This window comes from Cuculus canorus, chromosome 1 (genome assembly GCF_017976375.1).
Source record: "Cuculus canorus isolate bCucCan1 chromosome 1, bCucCan1.pri, whole genome shotgun sequence".
NCBI classification, from domain to species: domain Eukaryota; kingdom Metazoa; phylum Chordata; class Aves; order Cuculiformes; family Cuculidae; genus Cuculus; species Cuculus canorus.
This window is the reverse complement of record NC_071401.1, coordinates 208,677,999-208,696,738: the sequence shown is the minus strand read 5'-3', so window position 1 is coordinate 208,696,738 and position 18,740 is coordinate 208,677,999. Positions and strand designations below refer to the sequence as shown.

General features: G+C 61.8%; 2 protein-coding genes across 2 annotated transcripts in view; one reads left to right on the top strand and one right to left on the bottom strand.

The window, feature by feature from the left end:
* The window catches only part of SND1 (staphylococcal nuclease and tudor domain containing 1), a 125,943-nt gene continuing 107,203 nt past the window's right edge, over nucleotides 1–18,740 (bottom strand). Inside the window, exons 17-24 of the mRNA XM_054083159.1 lie at nucleotides 7,891–8,079; nucleotides 6,379–6,520; nucleotides 5,608–5,731; nucleotides 5,430–5,499; nucleotides 4,009–4,122; nucleotides 1,998–2,201; nucleotides 948–992; nucleotides 1–201 (exon numbers count right to left, since the gene is read on the bottom strand). Coding sequence (XP_053939134.1) covers nucleotides 136–201; nucleotides 948–992; nucleotides 1,998–2,201; nucleotides 4,009–4,122; nucleotides 5,430–5,499; nucleotides 5,608–5,731; nucleotides 6,379–6,520; nucleotides 7,891–8,079 — 954 coding nt within the window. The 3' untranslated portion in view covers nucleotides 1–135. The remainder of the gene's footprint in view (nucleotides 202–947; nucleotides 993–1,997; nucleotides 2,202–4,008; nucleotides 4,123–5,429; nucleotides 5,500–5,607; nucleotides 5,732–6,378; nucleotides 6,521–7,890; nucleotides 8,080–18,740) is intronic.
* On the top strand, nucleotides 15,850–18,574 carry LRRC4 (leucine rich repeat containing 4). Its single transcript, XM_054083167.1, has 2 exons — nucleotides 15,850–15,916; nucleotides 16,135–18,574. The coding sequence occupies exon 2, from the start codon at nucleotides 16,164–16,166 to the stop codon at nucleotides 18,153–18,155; it is 1,992 nt and encodes a 663-aa protein (XP_053939142.1). The 5' UTR covers nucleotides 15,850–15,916; nucleotides 16,135–16,163; the 3' UTR covers nucleotides 18,156–18,574.

Here is an 18,740-nt window from a genome sequence, read left to right as displayed (position 1 = left end):
TTTATTGGGCCTCGAAGCTTTAAATAGAGCCGCGGGGGGGGACCCCGGGACGGAGAGGGGGGCGGGGGCGGCGGTGCCCCCCCCCGGCACAGGGCCCCCCCAGAGCGACGCCGCGGGACGGGGGCACCGCCGCCCTCAGCGCCCATAACCAAACTCATCGGCGTCGTCGGCGCGGAAATCACCGTAGCGCCAGAGGTTGAGCTGCAAGAGAGGGGGGGAATCCGGAGTGACTCCGGAGTGGGGGGGGGAATCCGGAGTGACCCCAGAAATAGGGGGGGGGTGGAATCCGGAGTGACTCCGGAGTGGGGGGGGAATCCGGAGTGACCCCAGAAATAGGGGGGGGAATCCGGAGTGACTCCGGAGTGGGGGGGGGAATCCGGAGTGACCCCAGAAATAGGGGGGGGAATCCGGAGTGACTCCGGAGTGGGGGGGAATCCGGAGTGACCCCAGAAATAGGGGGGGGAATCCGGAGTGACTCCGGAGTGGGGGGGGGGAATCCGGAGTGACCCCAGAAATAGGGGGGGGGGGAATCCAGAGTGACCCCAGAAATGCGGGGGGGGAGAATCCAGAGTGACTCCGGAGTGGGGGGGGAATCCGGAGTGACTCCAGAAATAGTGAGGGGCGAATCCAGAGTGACTCCGGAGTTTGGGGGGAATCCGGAGTGACCCCAGAAATAGGGGGGGCTGAATCCAGAGTGACTCTGGAGTTTGGGGGGGAATCTGGAGTGACCCCAGAAAGGTGGGGTCTGAATCCGGAGTGACTCCAAAACAGGGCCTGAATCCAGAGTGACTCTGGAGTTTGGGGGGGAATCCGGAGTGACCCCAGAAAGGTGGGGTCTGAATCTGGAGTGACTCCAGAACAGGGCCTGAATCCAGAGTGACTCTGGCATGAGGGGGTGGGGGGGGGGGGGCGGAAACCGGAGTGACTCCGGAGTGGGGGTCCCTCACCCGCGCACTCTTCGCCGTCTCCTGGGCATTCAGGTACTCTGTGATCTGGGGGGGCAGGAGGTGGGGCACCCCGTGACCCCCAATTCCCTCCAGTGCCCCCCAGTCCCTCCCAGTCCCCTCCCAGTCCTCCCCATCACCTCCCAGTGCCCCCCAGTCCCTCCCAGTCCCCTCCCAGTGCCCCCCCATCACCTCCCAGTGCCCCCCAGTCCCTCCCAGTCCCCCCATCACCTCCCAGTGCCCCCCTCATCCCCTCCCAGTCTGTCCCATTCCCCCAGTTCCCCCTCCATCCCTTCTCCATCCCCTCCCAGTCCCCCCAATTCCCCCTCCCAGTCCCTCCCCATCCCCTCCCAGTCCCCCCTATCCCCTCCCAGTCTCCCCAGTTCCCCATCCATCCCTTCCCCATCCCCTCCCAGTCCCTCCCCATCCCCTCCCAGTCCCCCCAATTCCCCCTCCCAGTCCCTCCCAGTCCCCCAGTTCCCCTTCCATCCCTTCTCCATCCCCTCCCAGTCACCCCTATCCCCTCCCAGTCCCTCCCAGTCCCCCCAGTTCCCCCTCCCAGTCCGTCCCAGTCCGTCCCATTCCCCCTAGTCCCCCCTATCCCCTCCCAGTCCCTCCCAGTCCCCCCAGTTCCCCCTCCCATCCCCTCCCCATCCCCTCCCAGTCCCCCCAGTTCCCCTTCCATCCTTTCTCCATCCCCTCCCAGTCCCCCCTATCCCCTCCCAGTCCGTCCCAGTCCCCCCAGTTCCCCCTCCCAGTCCGTCCCAGTCCCCCCTATCCCCTCCCATCCCCTCCCAGTCCCTCCCCATCCCCTCCCAGTCCCCCCAATTCCCCCTCCCATTACCCCAGTCCCCCCTATCCCCTCCCAGTACCCCCCAGTTCCCCCTCCCAGTCCCTCCCAGTCCCCCCAGTTCCCTCTCCATCCCTTCTCCATCCCCTCCCAGTCCCTTCCAGTCCCCCCAATTCCCCCTCCCAGTCCCCCCTGTCCCCTCCCATCCCCCCCAGTCCCCCCTCCCAGTGCGCCCCAGTCCGCCCCAGTGCCCCCGCACGTACCACCTTCTGGAAGTGCCTCTCGTGGCGCGGCTCCACCATGACGAGCCCCTCCCGCACGAGCCCCAGCCCGACGTCGCTCTTGGAGTCGGCGAACTGGAGGGTGACGAGGGGGCAGGGGGGCCCCGGCAGCTCCACGTTCAGCAGGCACTGCGTGTTCTGGATGTCCCTCACCACGCTGTCCACCGCGTCCGCCCGCGCCTCCTCCTGGCACCGACACCGCGTCACCGCGCAGCGCGCACTGTCGCCTCCATCTCCCCCAGTCACCCCCAGTCACTCCCATCATCCCCAGTCGCCCCATGGTCCCCAGTCACCCCCATCATCACCAGTTACCCCCATCCCCCCCCATCATCACCAGTCGCCCCCAGTCACCCCCATGGTCCCCAGTCACCCCCATCATCTCCGGCCACCCCCAGTCCCCCCCAGTCACCCCAATGGTCCCCAGTCAACTCCATCACCCCCAGTCACCCCAATGGGCCCCAGTCGCCCCCATCACCCCCAGTCACCCCCATCATCACCAGTCACCCCCATCCCCCCCATCATCACCAGTCGCCCCCAGTCACCCCCATTCCCCCAGTTGCCTCCATCCCCCCCAGTCACCCCCATCCCCCTCAGTCCCCCCCAGTCACCCCCATCATCACCAGTCGCCCCCGGTCACCCCCATAGTCCCCAGTCACCCCCATCATCACCAGTTACCCCCATCCCCCCCATCATCACCAGTCGCCCCCAGTCACCCCCAGTTACCCCCAACCCCCCCAGTCACCCCCATCATCACCAGTTGACTCCATCCCCCCCAGTCGCCTCCATCACCCCCAGTCACCCCCACCATCCCCAGTCCCCCCCAGTCCCCCCCAGTCGCCCCCAGTCCCCCCCAGTCACCCCCATCCCCCCCATCATCACCAGTCGCCCCCGGTCACCCCCATCCCCCCCAGTCACCCCCATCATCACCAGTTACCCCCATCCCCCCCATCATCACCAGTCACCCCCAGTCCCCCCCAGTCACCCCCATCACCCCCAGTCACCTCCATCCCCCCAGTCACCCCCATCATCACCAGTCCCCCCCAGTCCCCCCCATCACCCCCAGTCGCCCCCACCATCCCCAGTCGCCCCCATCATCACGTCTCCCCCAGTCCTCCCCCAGTCACCTCCATCCCCCCCAGTCACCCCCATACCCCCCATCCCCCCCAGTCCTCCCATCACCCCCATCCCCCCCAGTCCTCCCATCACCCCTCAATCACCCCCATCCCCCCCAGTCCTCCCATCACCTCTAATCACCTCCCATCACCCCCAGTCCCCCAATTACCCCCCATCACCCCCCAAATCACCTCCCATCCCCCCCAGTCACCCCATCATCCCCAGTCACCCCCATCCCTCCCAGTCACCCCCATCGCCCCCAGTCGTCCATCACCCCCAAATCACATCCCATCACCCCCTGTCCTCCCATCACTCCCATCACCCCCAATCACCCCCAGTCCTCCCATCACCCCCCAAATCACCTCCCATCACCCCCAGACCCCCTCCACCACCCCCCAACTGCCCCCATCACCTCCCATCACCCCCCAATCCCCTCCCATCATCTCCGTCGTCCCATTACCTCCCAGTTGTCCCCCCACCATCCCCAGTCCCCCTATCACCCCCCATCACCCCCAGTTCTCCCAGTCCTCCCGTCACCCCAATTCCCCTCCATTGACCCCCATCATCCCCATCACCCCCAGTCCCTCCCATCCCCTCCCAGTGCCCTCCTCATCCCTTCCCAGTGCCCCCATCCCCTCCCCAGTCCCCCCCAGTTCCCCTCCCAGTGCCCCCCATCCCCTCCCAGGCCCCCCCAGTTCCCCTCCCAGTGCTCCCCATCCCCTCCCAGTCCCTCCCAGTTCCCCTCCCAGTCCCCCCCAGTTCCCCTCCCAGTGCTCCCCATCCCCTCCCAGTCCCCCCCAGTTCCCGCCCCAGTGCCCCCATCCCCTCCCAGTGCCCCCCAGTTCCCCTCCCAGTGCTCCCAGTGCTCCCATCCCCTCACATCCTGGGGCACTTGGATGAAGGCGAAGCGGTACTGGGTCGCCTGAGCCGGGAGGACGCGGGTGCTGAACGCCGCCGGCAGCGCCGACAGACGCGCGGCCGGGAGGGTCTCCTTCTGCCGGAAAACGGTGCTGAGCGCATCCCGACGGGATCGGGACCCAATGGTGCTGAGCCCATCCCGACGGGATAGCGCATCCCGACGGGAACAGCATCCAATGGTGCTGAGCGCATCCCGACGGGATCGGCATCCAACGGTGCTGAGCCCATCCCGACGGGACAGCGCATCCCAATGGGAACCAGTGGTGCTGAGCCCATCCCGATGGGACCCAATGGTGCTGAGCGCATCCCGACGGGATCGGCATCCAACGGTGCTGAGTGCATCCCACTGGGACCCAATGGTGCTGAGCGCATCCCACCAGGATCGGGATGGATGGATGGATGGATGGATGGATGGAAGGAAGGATGGAAGGAAGGAAGGATGGATGGAAGGATGGAAGGATGGAAGGATGGAAGGAAGGATGGATGGAAGGATGGAAGGATGGATGGATGGAAGGATGGATGGATGGATGGATGGATGGATGGATGGAAGGATGGAAGGATGGAAGGATGGAAGGATGGATGGATGGAAGGAAGGATGGATGGAAGGATGGAGGGATGGATGGATGGATGGATGGAAGGAAGGATGGAAGGATGGATGGAAGGAAGGATGGATGGATGGATGGATGGATGGATGGAAGGAAGGATGGAAGGAAGGATGGATGGAAGGATGGATGGAAGGATGGATGGAAGGAAGGATGGAAGGAAGGATGGATGGAAGGATGGATGGAAGGAAGGATGGATGGAAGGATGGATGGAAGGAAGGATGGAAGGATGGATGGTGGATGGAAAGTGGATGGATGGTGGATGGATATAAGGATGGATGGATGGAAGGATGGACGGATGGATGGAAGGATGGATGGATGGAAGGATGGATGGAAGGATGGATGGAAGGATGGAAGGAAGGATGGATGGAAGGATGGATGGATGGATGGATGGATGGATGGATGGAAGGATGGATGGAAGGATGGATGGAAGGATGGAAGGAAGGATGGATGGAAGGATGGATGGAAGGATGGATGGAAGGAAGGATGGAAGGAAGGATGGAAGGAAGGATGGATGGAAGGAAGGATGGAAGGATGGATGGTGGATGGAAAGTGGATGGATGGTGGATGGATATAAGGATGGATGGATGGAAGGATGGACGGATGGATGGAAGGATGGATGGATGGAAGGATGGATGGAAGGATGGATGGAAGGATGGATGGAAGGATGGAAGGATGGATGGAAGGATGGATGGATGGATGGATGGAAGGATGGACGGACAGGTGGTTGGACGGACAGATGGACATCCCGCTGCCTCTGCCCCCCCCCGGCAGCACTCACGTTGCCGTAGTCGATGTAGAAGATGTGGACTTTGGATGGTGACTCCACCTTCTCCACCCGCGCGCGGTACCTGCAGAGCACCACAGGGACGTCACCCCAAGGACCACTCCCACCACCTCCTCCACCACCTCCACCTCCTCCTCCACCTCCTCCACCTCCTCCTCGTCCTCCTCCTCACCACTCTCCGTCGACGAATTTGGCGATGCAGAAGTCGCCGCGGCGCGGGGCGTAGGCGCCTTCCACCGGCGGGTGAGCGCCCACCTCGGCGCGCATGTTCTCCATCAGCTTCTCCAGCTGAGCGCCTGCGGCACCGACAGCGCTCCGTGGGGACAATGATCCGTGGGGACGGAGCTCCATGGGACAGATCTCCATAGGGACAACTCTCCATGGGACAGATCTCCATGGGGACAACTCTCCATGGCCAACTCTCCATGGGGATGGATCTCCATGGGACAGATCTCCATGGTCAACTCTCCATGGCCAACACTCCATGGGGACAACTCTCTATGGGGACAACCTTCCATGGGGACAACTCTCCATGGCCAACTGCCCGTGGGGATAACTCTCCATGGGGACGACTCTCCATGGGGACAGCTCTCCATGGTCAACTCTCCATGGCCAACTCTCCATGGGGACAACTCTCCATGGGGACGACTCTCCATGGGGACAACTCTCCATGGGGACAACTCTCCATGGTCAACTCTCCATGGTCAACTCTTCATGGGGACAACTCTCCATGGGGACAACTCTCCATGGTCAACTCTCCATGGTCAGCTCTCCATGGGGACAGCTCTCCATGGGGACAACTCTCCATGGTCAGCTCTCCATGGGGACAGCTCTCCATGGGGACAACTCTCCATGGCCAACTCTTCATGGGGACAACTCTCCATGGTCAGCTCTCCATGGTCAGCTCTCCATGGACACCTCCCCACGGGGACCCCCCCCTTACCCGTCTCCACGTCCTGCACGTAGAAGTGGAGATCATCGGTGATCTCCGTGACGAAGACGGGTTTGTAGTTGGCCGTGCGCTCCTTCTCCTCCAGCACCGGCACCACCTCCTCCACCGGCGTCTCCTCGTAGTGGGACCACACCTGGGATTGGGGGCACACGGACGCTGGTCGACGCACCCCATAGTGATGGTTGAGGCCACCAGCAAGAAGGAGAAGGAACTCAGCCACCGGAGAATCCCCGGCACGCAAGAGCCTGGGGACGCCTTCCGCTGGGGACGACCCTTGGGGGGGGACATCCCTTGGGGTGAGGACACCCCTTGGGGTCAGGACATCCCTTGGGGTGAGGACATCCCTTGGGGTCAGGACATCCCTTGAGGTGAGGACATCTCTTGGGGTGAGGACACCCCTTGGGGTGAGGACATCCCTTGAGGTGAGGACATCTCTTGAGGTGAGGACATCCCTTGGGGTGAGGACATCCTTTGGGGTGAGGACACCCCTTGAGGTGAGGACATCCCTTGGGGTGAAGACACCCCTTGAGGTGAGGACATCTCTTGAGGTGAGGACACCCCTTGAGGTGAGGACACCCCTTGAGGTGAGAACATCCCTTGAGGTGGAGGACATCTCTTGGGGTCAGGACACCCCTTGGGGTGAGGACACCCCTTGAGGTGAGGACATCTCTTGAGATGAGGACATCCCTTGAGGTGAGGACACCCCTTGGGGTGAGGACACCCCTTGAGGTGAGGACATCTCTTGAGATGAGGACATCCCTTGGGGTGAGGACATCCCTTGAGGTGGAGGACATCCCTTGAGGTGAGGACATCTCTTGGGGTGAGGACATCCTTTGGGGTGAGGACATCCCTTGAGGTGGAGGACATCCCTTGAGGTGAGGACATCTCTTGGGGTGAGGACATCCTTTGGGGTGAGGACATCCCTTGAGGTGAGGACATCCCTTGAGGTGAGGACACCCCTTGAGGTGAGGACATCCTTTGGGGTGAGGACACCCCTTGAGGTGAGGACATCCTTTGGGGTGAGGACATCCTTTGGGTTGAGGACATCCCTTGAGGTGAGGACACCCCCTGAGGTGAGGACATCTCTTGGGGTGAGGACACCCCTTGAGGTGAGGACATCCTTTGGGGTGAGGACATCCTTTGGGGTGAGGACACCCCTTGAGGTGAGGACACCCCTTGTGATGAGGACACCCCTTGAGGTGAGGACATCCTTTGGGGTGAGGACACCCCTTGAGATGAAGACACCCCTTGAGGTGAGGACACCCCTTGAGGTGAGGACATCCTTTGGGGTGAGGACACCCCCTGAGGTGAGGACATCTCTTGGGGTGAGGACACCCCTTGGGGTGAGGACATCCCTTGGAGTGAGGACATCTCTTGAGATGAGGACATCCTTTGGGGTGAGGACATCTCTTGGGGTGAGGACATCTCTTGTGATGAGGACATCCCTTGAGGTGAGGACACCCCTTGAGGTGAGGACACCCCTTGAGGTGTCCCCACGCCCACCTTCTCCTTCTTCTTCTTGGCGGCGTCCTCGGCGCCCACCAACGCTTTGTAGTAGGAGCTTCTCTCGGCGGTGAAGTGGACTCTGGAGAGGCCGTGTTCCACCAGGGCCACCGACAGGTTGAGGCCCTCGATGTGCAACCACCCGATGAAGTTCCCGGCCTTGTCCATGCTCTCCACCTCCACCTCCACCTGAGGGCACCGGGAAGGGCTCAGCCCTCCGGGAAGGATCCGACCACGCGCCCGTTCCCACCAACCGCCCCATCCCGGCACCACCGCCACCACCGCCGCGAGGTCCATCTCAGAGGATCCACCAACGGCCGAGAGGAACGATGGGATGGGAGTGAGGTGGAGGGACGCGTGCAGAGCGTGAAACTGCCCCACGGAACCCATCGCTGCCCCACGGAATCCATCACTGCCCCACGGAATCCATCACTGCCCCACGGAACGCAGCTCTGCCCCACGGAACCCATCAGTGCCCCACGGAACCCATCACTGCCCCACGGAACCCATCACTGCCCCACGGAATCCATCGCTGCCCCACGGAATCCATCGCTGCCCCACGGAACCCATCAGTGCCCCACGGAACCCATCAGTGCCCCATGGAACCCATCGCTGCCCCACGGAACCCATCACTGCCCCACGGAACCCATCAGTGCCCCACGGAACCCATCAGTGCCCCACGGAATCCATCACTGCCCCATGGAATCCATCACAGCCCCACGGAATCCATCACTGCCCCACGGAACCCATCAATGCCCCACGGAACCCATCACAGCCCCATGGAACCCATTGCTGCCCCACGGAACCCATCACAGCCCCACGGAATGCAGCTCTGCCCCATGGAATCCATCACTGCCCCATGGAACGCGGCTCTGCCCCACGGAAGCGGCTCTGGTGGCTCCAGGTGGGCATCCAACCCATCCCGGGCATCCCAACACACCCCGGGTGTCCCATCCTGGACATCCCATCCTGGCACGGCATTCCATCCCATCCCATCCCATCCCATCCCATCCCATCCCATCCATCCCATCCCATCCATCCCATCTCCATCCCATCCCATCCCATCCCATCCCATCCCACCCCATCCCATCCCATCCCACCCCATCCCATCCCATCCCATCCCATCCCATCCCACCCCATCCCATCCCATCCCATCCCATCCCATCCCATCCCACCCCATCCCATCCCATCCCATCCCACCCCATCCCATCCCATCCCATCCCATCCCATCCCACCCCATCCCATCCCATCCATCCCATCCCACCCCATCCCATCTCCATCCCATCTCCATCCCATCTCCATCCCATCCCATCCCATCCCATCCATCCCATCCCATCCCATCCATCCCATCCCATCCCATCTCATCCCATCCACCCCATCCCATCCCATCCCATCCCATCTCCATCCCATCCCATCCCATCCATCCCATCCCATCCCATCTCCATCTCATCCCACCCCATCCCATCCATCCCATCCCATCCCATCCCATCCCATCCCATCCCATCCCATCCCATCCCATCCCATCCCATCTCCATCTCATCCCACCCCATCCCATCCATCCCATCCCATCCCATCCATCCCATCCCATCCCATCCCATCCATCCCATCCCATCCCATCCCACCCCATCCCATCCCACCCCATCCCATCCCATCCCATCCCATCCCACCCCATCCCATCCATCCCATCCCATCCCACCCCATCCCATCCCATCCCATCCCATCCCATCTCCATCCCATCCCATCTCCATCTCATCCCACCCCATCCCATCCATCCCATCCCATCCCATCCCATCCCATCCCACCCCATCCCATCCATCCCATCCCATCCCATCCCATCCCATCCCACCCCATCCCATCCCATCCCATCCCATCCCATCTCCATCTCATCCCACCCCATCCCATCCATCCCATCCCATCCCATCCCACCCCATCCCATCCCATCCCATCCCACCCCATCCCATCCCATCCCATCCCATCCCATCCCACCCCATCTCATCTCATCCCATCCCATCTCCATCTCATCCCACCCCATCCCATCCATCCCATCCCATCCCATCTCCATCTCATCCCACCCCATCCCATCCCATCCCATCCCATCCCATCTCCATCTCATCCCATCCCATCCCATCCATCCCATCCCATCCATCCCATCCCATCCCATCCCACCCCATCCCATCCCATCCCATCCCATCCCATCCCACCCCATCTCATCTCATCCCATCCCATCCCATCTCCATCCCATCCCATCCCATCCCATCCCACCCCATCCCATCCATCCCATCCCATCTCCATCCCATCTCCATCCCATCCCATCCCATCCCATCTCATCTCATCCCATCCCATCCATCCCATCCCACCCCATCCCATCTCCATCCCATCTCCATCCCAGCTCCATCCCATCCCAGCTCCATCCCATCCATCCCATCCCATCCCATCCCATCCCATCCCATCCCATCCCATCCCATCCCATCTCCATCCCATCCCATCCCATCCCATCTCCATCCCATCCCATCCCATCCCATCCCACCCCATCCCATCCCATCCCATTCCATCCCACCCCATCCCATCCCATCCCACCCCATCCCACCCCATCCCATCCCATCCCATCCCATCCCATCCCATCCCATCCCATCCCACCCCATCCCATCCCATCCCACCCCATCCCACCCCATCCCATCCCATCCCATTCCATCCCACCCCATCCCATCCCATCCCACCCCATCCCATCCCATCTCATCCCATCCCATCCCATCCCATCCCATCCCATCCCATCCCACCCCACCCCATCCCATCCCATCCCATCCCATCCCATCCCATCCCATCCCACCCCATCCCATCCCATCCCACCCCATCCCATCCCATCTCATCCCAGCTCCATCCCATCCATCCCATCCCATCCCATCCCATCCCATCCCATCTCATCCCATCCCATCCCATCCCATCCCATCCCATCCCATCCCATCCCATCCATCCCATCCCATCCCATCCCATCCCATCCCATCTCATCCCATCCCATCCCATCCCATCCCATCCCATCCCATCCCACCCCATCCCATCCCATCCCATCCCATCCCATCCCATCCCATCCCATCCCATCCCATCCCACCCCATCCCATCCCATCCCATCCCATCCCATCCCATCCCATCCCATCCATCCCAATCCAACGCACACATTTCAGCACCCACAAAGTGGGGACCCCCTCCCCACCGGCATGGAGTGATGCTCCACTCCTGGGGGTCCCCATCCCAATCCTGGGGGTCCCTATCCCACTCTTGGGGGGTCCCATCCCTCTCCTTGGGGATCCCCCTCCCATTCCTGGAGGTCTCTGTCCCACTCTTGGGGGGTCCCATCCTGCTCCTGGAGTTCCCATCTCACTCCTGGGGGTCCCACCCCTCTCCTTGGGGGGGTCCCCATCCCACTCTTGGGGGGATCCCAATTCCACTCTTGGGGGGTCCCATCCCTCTCCTTGGGGGTCCCCCTCCCATTCCTGGAAGTCTCTGTCCCACTCCCAGGGTGGTCCCCATCTCACTCTTGGGGGGTCCCCATTCCACTCTTGGGGGATCCCTGTCCCACTCTTGGGGGGTCTCAATTCCACTCTTGGGGGGTCCCATCCTGCTCCTGTGGTTCCCATCTCACTCCTGGGGTTCCCATCCCTCTCCTTTGGGGGGTCCCCATCAAACTCTTGGGGGTCTGTCCCCCACTCTTAGGGGTCCCCCTCCCATTCCCAGGAGTCCCTGTCCCACTCTTGGGGTCCCCATCCCACCTCCAGGGGGTCCCCATCCCTCTCCTGGGGGTCCGTGTCCCACTCTTGGGGTCCCCATCCCACTCTTGGGGTCCCCATCCCACTCTTGGGGCCCCCCAGTGCCAATCCTGGGGGGGGTCCCCATCCCACACCCCCAACCACTTCTGCAGGACAGGGATGGGGGGGCCTCACAGACCCCCCCAAAATCCCATGGACACCCCCCTGTCCCCCCCAAAGGTCTTCATTCTATCAGACACCAGAGAATCCACAGAGAATTGGGCTGACATTGACCCCCCCCCAAAAAACAGGGTTTGTTCCCCCCAATTCTGCCCCATTGCAAACTTGGGGGGCCACGACTCCCCCCCCCAACAGAACATCAAATTTGGGGTCCTGGCACCCCTCCTCGGTGGGGACTGGGGGGGTTTGTGGGACCCCCATCCTCCACAGAACATCAGATTTGGGGTCCTGGGACCCCCCCCTCAGTGGGGTCCGGGGGTTCCTGAGACGCCCCCCTCATTTGCCCCCCCACCTCCATGGGGTCCGGGGGTCCCTGGGACCCCCCCTCATTTGCCCCCCCCCCCCCCACCTCCATGGAGTCTGAGGGTTCCTGAGACCCCCCCTCATTTGCCCCCTTCCTCCCACACCTCCATGGGGTCCGGGGGTTCCTGGGACCCCCCCTCATTTGCCCCCCCCCCATCTCCATGGGGTCCGGGGGTTCCTGAGACCCCCCCCTCATTTGCCCCCTTTCCCCCACACCTCCATGGGGTCTGGGGGTCCCTGGGACCCCCCCCTCATTTGCCCCCCCCCACTTCCATGGGGTCTGTGGGTCCCTGGGACCCCCAATTCATTGAGGGGGGGGTGACTTGGGGCCTGTGCCCCCCCCCCAAGCCCCCCCCCCCCCCCATCACCTTCCGGCCACCGCACTGTCCGTCCGTCCATCCGTCCGTCCATCCTCACCCTGCGGCGCCCCCTCCTCCTTCCCACAGCGCCCCCAGTGAGGAAGAGGAGGAAGAGGAGGAAGAGGAAGAGAGGAAGAGGAAGAGGAAGGGGAAGAGAGGAGGAGGAGAGGAAGAGAAGAGGAATAAGAGTGGAGGAAGGGAGGAAGAAGAGAAAAGGAAGGGAGGAAGAGGAGGAGTAGAGGAAGAAGAGGATGAAGAGAGGAGGAGGAAGAGAGGAAGAAGAGGAGAAGGAAGGGAAGAAGAGGAGGAGGAAGATGAGGAATAAGAGAGGGAGAAGAGATGAAGGGGAGAGGAGGAAGAGAGGAAGAGGAGAAGAGTAAGGGAGGAAGAAGAGAAGAGGGAGGGAGGAAGAAAAGAGAGGAGGAGGAGGAGGAGGAGAGGAAGAAGAGGAGGAAGAGAGGAGGAGGAGGAGGAGGAAGAGAGGGAGAAGAGAAGAGGAATGGAGGAAGAGGAGGAGGATAGAAGGATGAGGAGGAGAGAAAAGAGGAGGAGGAGAGGAAGAAGAGAAGAGGAAGGGGAGAACGAGGAGGAGGAGGAAGAGAGAAGGACGAGGAGGATGAGAGGAAGAAGAGGAAGGAGGAAAGAGGAGGAAGACAGGAGAAGAATGAGGAGGGAGAGGAGGAGAGGAAGAAGAGAAGAGGAAGGGGGGAAGAGGAGGAAGAGAGGCAGAAGAGGAATGGAGGAAGAGGAGGAGGACAGGAGGAGGATGAGGAGGGAGAGGAGGAGAGGAGGAAGAGAAGAGGAAGGGGGGAAAGAGGAGAACGAGGAGGAGGAGGAGGGAGAGAGAAGGATGAGGAGGACGAGAGGAAGAAGAGGAAGGGGGGAAGAAGAGGAAGAGAGGAGAAGGACGAGGAGGGAGAGGAGGAGAGGCAGAAGAGAAGAGGAAGAGGAGGAGGAAGAGGGAAGGACGAGGAGGAGGAGGAGGAGGAGGGCGGTGGGCGGCGGAGGGGCGGCGGCCGCGCCTCCCGCATCCCTCCCCGAAAGAGCTCCGCGGCGCCGCCGCACCGGCGAAGGGGGGGGGGGGGGGGCCTGGATTCCAGAGGAGGGGTTTGAAGGAGGAGGAAGAGGAGGAGGAAGAGGAGGAGGAGGAGGAGGAGGAGGAGGGCGGGATGGCGGCGCGGAGCCCCCCCCCGCCGCCCGGAGCCCCGCGGTGCGTCAGCCCCAACGCGCTGAAGGACAAAAGGATGCGCGGAGCCCCCGCGCCGCTGCGCCCGCTGCGACCGACGGACCCCCCCCGGGACCCCAACGGAACCCCCCGCCACGGACGGACCCCCCCGCACCCAACGGACCCCCCGCACCCCCAAACCGGACCCCCCCGCACCCCCGAACGGGACACCCCCCCCGGCGCCAAACGGAACCCCTCAATCCAAACCGAACCCCCCCCCCCCGCGATCCGACCCCCCCAAATCAGCCCCCCAACATCAATCCCATCTCCCCAAAGCGAAGCCGCACCCCCAAATCGGAGCCCCCCAACCCCAAACCGACCCCCCCCCGGCCCCAATCCGAACCCCCCCAACCCCAATCCGATCCTCCATCCAAACCCGCACCCCCAAACCGACCCCCCCAACCCCAATCCGATCCCCAAAGCGAAGCCGCACCCCCAAATCGGAGCCCCCCAACTCCAATCCGATCCCCAAACCCACCCCCCCAACCCCAATCCGATCCTCCATCCAAACCCGCACCCCCAAATCGGAGCCCCCCAACCCCAATCCGAACCCCAAACAGACCCCCCCACCCCCAATCCGACCCCCAATCCGACGCCGCACCCCCAAACCGGAGCCCCCCAACTCCAATCCGACCCCCAAACCTACCCCGCACCCCCAATCCGAACCCCCCACCCCCAATCCGACCCCCAAACCGCCCCCCCACCCCCAATCCGACCCCGCACCCCCAAACCGGAGCCCCCCACCCCCCCTTTTCCGACCCCGCACCCCCAAACCGGAGCCCCCCCCCCCCTTTTCGGCGCTGGGGGCCGCGCTCGGGGGGGGTTCGGTTCCCTCCGCCGCTTCCATTGCGGTTTGAGTTTTCTTTCGCGTTTTTAGCGGCGTTTCCGCCGTTCTTCTCCGGGAATTTCTTTCATTATTTTTAATTCGCCTTCGGATCTTTATTTTTTTCCTCCGCGGTTTTCTCTCTCCGCGTTTTTATTCCCCTCTTCGTTTTTATTTCCCTCCCCGTCTTCTCTTTCCCATCTTTGCTTTCCCCTTTTTTCCCTTCTCGAGCTTTTATTTCCCTTCTCCATTTTTCATTTCCCTTTCTGATTTTTCGCTTCTCTTTTCCAGTTTTTACCTCCCCGATTCTTTTTATTTTCCTTTTAATTTTTTATTTTCCTTTCGATTTTTTTTATTTTCCTTTCGATTTTTTTTATTTTCCTTTCGATTTTTTTTATTTTCCTTTTCATTTTTTATTTTCCCTTTAATTTTTTATTTTCCCTTCGATTTTTTTATTTTCCCTTCTATTTTTTCCTTTCCATTTTTTATTTTCCTTTCCATTTTTTATTTCCCTTTCCATTTTTTATCTTCCTTTCCATTTCTTTATTCCCCTTCCCATTTTTCAATTTTCACTTTTCATTCCCCTCTCCATTTTTTTACCTTCCTTTCCATTTTTTATTTCCCTTCCCATTTTTTCCATTTTTCCTTCCCATCCTTTTATTCCCTCCCCATTTTTTTTATTTCCCTCTCCATTTCTTATTTCCCATTTTTTACTCTCCCCCCTATTTTCCCCCTTTCCATTTTTTATTCCCCTTTCGACTTTTCATTTCCCTTTCGACTTCTCATTTTCACCCCTTTGCCATTTCCATCCCGGTTTTCTCTCCCCGTTGCCGATTTCCCACCTCCCTTTCCCATTTCCCCACTCCTCATTTTCCCTCCCCCCCCTTCCCCTCACCTTTTTCAATCTCTAAATCCCATTCATTTCCCCTTTTCCGATTTTTATTTCCTTCGATTTTTTTCCCTTTTTTTTTTTTTTTTTAAATTTTCATCTATTTTTTTTTTTTTTTTCAAATCCGGGTGGTTTTTTCCCCCCCCTTTTTTTCCCCCCCGTTCCCCCCCCCCCCCCTTTCCCCTGCCCATTTTTCGGGGGCCCCTCTCTCCGTGCCCCCCCGCCATGCCGGGGCCGCGGGTCGTGCCGGGGGGGCCGCAGCGGCGGCGGCGCGAGGCGACGGCGGGGCTCAGCGTGCCGGGGGGCTGCCGGGCCCCCGCTTAGCCGGGCCGCCCCCCCCACCCCTCTCTCCCCCCAACACCCCCCCCCCCCCTCCCCCCCAACCAGGAGCCATTTTGTCCTTTTTTTGGCCTCTTTTTGCCCCGGATCCCCCCGGACCCCCCCCAGGTAAGGTGCGCGCGCGCGGTGCGGTCGGGAGGGTGGGAGCCTCGCGGGACCCCCAAATCGCTCTTTCGGGGCCGAACCCCCATTTTTGGCGGCGGTTGCCCCCCCCCCCTCCCCAGCAGCGCCCCCCCCCCCCCTTCCTTTCCCCTTTCCCTCCGTTGCCGGGAGAGGGGGGGGACACCCCGCGATCCGCTTCTCCGTTTCACGCTGACCTCCCCCAGACGATGGTGAACGATGACCGCGCCACACCATGAAGCTCTTGTGGCAGGTAATTGGGCACCACCACCGCCACCGCCACCGCCACCGCCGCCGCCGCCACCACCGCGCCTGGAGAGCCGCCCTGGTCTCCTTCCTGACGTTCCACGCGTGGTTGTTCGGCGCCGCCGCCGCCTCGCCCGGCCCGCAGAGCTGCCCTTCCGCCTGCTCGTGCACTAACCAGTTCAGCAAGGTGGTGTGCACCCGGCGCGGCCTCGCCGAGGTGCCCCCCGGCATCCCCTCCAACACCCGGTACCTCAACCTGATGGAGAACAACATCCAGATGATCCAGGCGGACACTTTCCGCCACCTGCACCACCTGGAGGTCCTGCAGTTGGGCAGGAACGCCATCCGGCAAATCGAGGTGGGGGCCTTCAACGGCCTGGCCAGCCTCAACACCCTGGAGCTCTTCGACAACTGGTTGACCGTCATCCCCAGCGGGGCCTTCGAGTACCTCTCCAAACTGCGGGAGCTGTGGCTGAGGAACAACCCCATCGAGAGCATCCCCTCGTACGCCTTCAACCGCGTGCCCTCGCTCATGCGCCTCGACCTGGGCGAGCTCAAGAAGCTCGAGTACATCTCCGAAGGCGCTTTCGAGGGTCTCTACAACCTCAAGTACCTGAACCTGGGCATGTGCAACATCAAGGACATGCCCAACCTGACGCCCCTGGTGGGGCTGGAGGAGCTGGAGATGTCGGGCAATAACTTCCCCCAGATCAAGCCGGGCTCCTTCCACGGGCTGAAGGCCCTCAAGAAGCTCTGGATTATGAACTCGCAGATCAACCTGATCGAGCGGAACGCCTTCGACGACCTGACGGCGCTGGTGGAGCTCAACCTGGCCCACAACAACCTCTCCTCGCTGCCCCACGACCTCTTCGCCCCGTTGCGGTACCTGGTGGAGCTCCACCTGCACCACAACCCGTGGGATTGCGACTGCGACATCCTCTGGCTGTCGTGGTGGCTGCGGGAGTACATCCCCACCAACTCCACCTGCTGCGGGCGCTGCCACGCGCCCCTGCACATGCGGGGAAGGTTCCTGGTGGAGGTGGACCAGACCTCCTTCCAGTGCTCGGCGCCCTTCATCATGGACGCCCCCACGGACCTCAACATCTCCGAGGGGCGGGTGGCCGAGCTCAAGTGCCGAACTCCTTCCATGTCGTCCGTTAGGTGGCTGCTGCCTAACGGGACGGTGCTGAGCCACGCCTCCAGCCACCCGCGCATCACCGTCCTCAACGACGGCACCTTGAACTTCTCCCACGTCCTCCTGACGGACACCGGGCTCTACACCTGCATGGTGACCAACGTGGCGGGCAACTCCAACGCCTCGGCCTACCTCAACGTGAGCACGGCCGAGCTCAACACCTCCAACTACAGCTTCTTCACCACCGTCACGGTGGAGACCACCGAGATCTCCCCGGAGGACATCTCCCCCAAGTTCACCAAGCCCGTCCCCACCACGTCGACGGGCTACCAGCCGGCCTACACCACCACCACCACCGTCTTGGTGCAGACCACCAGGACGCCCAAGCAGGTGGCCGTCCCCACCGCCGACTCGGCCGACAAGATGCAGACCAGCTTGGACGAGGTGATGAAGACCACCAAGATCATCATCGGGTGCTTCGTGGCCGTGACGCTCTTGGCCGCCGCCATGCTCATCGTCTTCTACAAACTCCGGAAGCGACACCAGCAGCGCAGCACCGTCACGGCCGCCCGCACCGTCGAGATCATCCAAGTGGACGAGGACATCGCTGCCACCGCCACCACGGCCACCACCGCCGCTGCTCCTCCTCCGGCCGGCGCCGAGGGGGCGGTGGTCCTTCCGGCCATCCACGACCACCTCAGCTACAACGCCTACAAAGCGGCGCACGGCGCCCATTGGACGGAGAACGCGTTGGGGAACTCCCTGCACCCCCCCGGCCCCAACCTCGCCGAACCCTACGTCATCCAAACCCACCCCAAGGAGAAGGTGCAGGAGACCCAGATCTGAGGCGGGAGCCTTTTGGGGGGGTTTTGGGGCTATTTCTTGGGCTTTTGGGGCCCTTCTTCGGCATTCCCGCGGCAATGGAAAACCACAGCCGAACCGCAGCGACTTTTGTACAGAGCGGCGGAAAAGACCTTTTTTTTCCTTCCTTGTAGGTGCAAAATCCCTCGGATTTACGGGCGCGGAAGAGAAGCGAATTATATTAAAATGGAAAGCGGAAAAATAACCGCGAAAATAACCCCCAAATCCCTATTTTCTAACTGGAAAATTCTATTTAAAAATGACAAAAAATAACAAAACGACGGAGAAAAGGGAGAGCGATGACACACACAGAGATATGAAAACAAACGAAAGCCCCAACGCGCAGGACCCGGAGCGGCGGCGGCGGCGGCGCAGAGCCGCGAGCGCGGTGCAGCGCGGCGCAGGGCGGAAAGGGGGGGGGATCAACCGGGGGGGCGGTTTGGGGGGGCGATGAAGAAGGAACCCCCCTCTCGTCCCATCCCAGCGTCGTATCCCACTCCATCCCATCCCATCCCATCCTTCGCTGTGCGGTGCCGGGAGCGCCGGCGTGGATGCGGTGGGGTGGGATGG

What these genes read in the sequence shown, in the direction of transcription:
- LRRC4 (XM_054083167.1), top strand. Translation starts at nt 16,164, where the DNA reads ATGAAGCTCTTGTGGCAGGTAATTGGGCACCACCACCGCCACCGCCAC.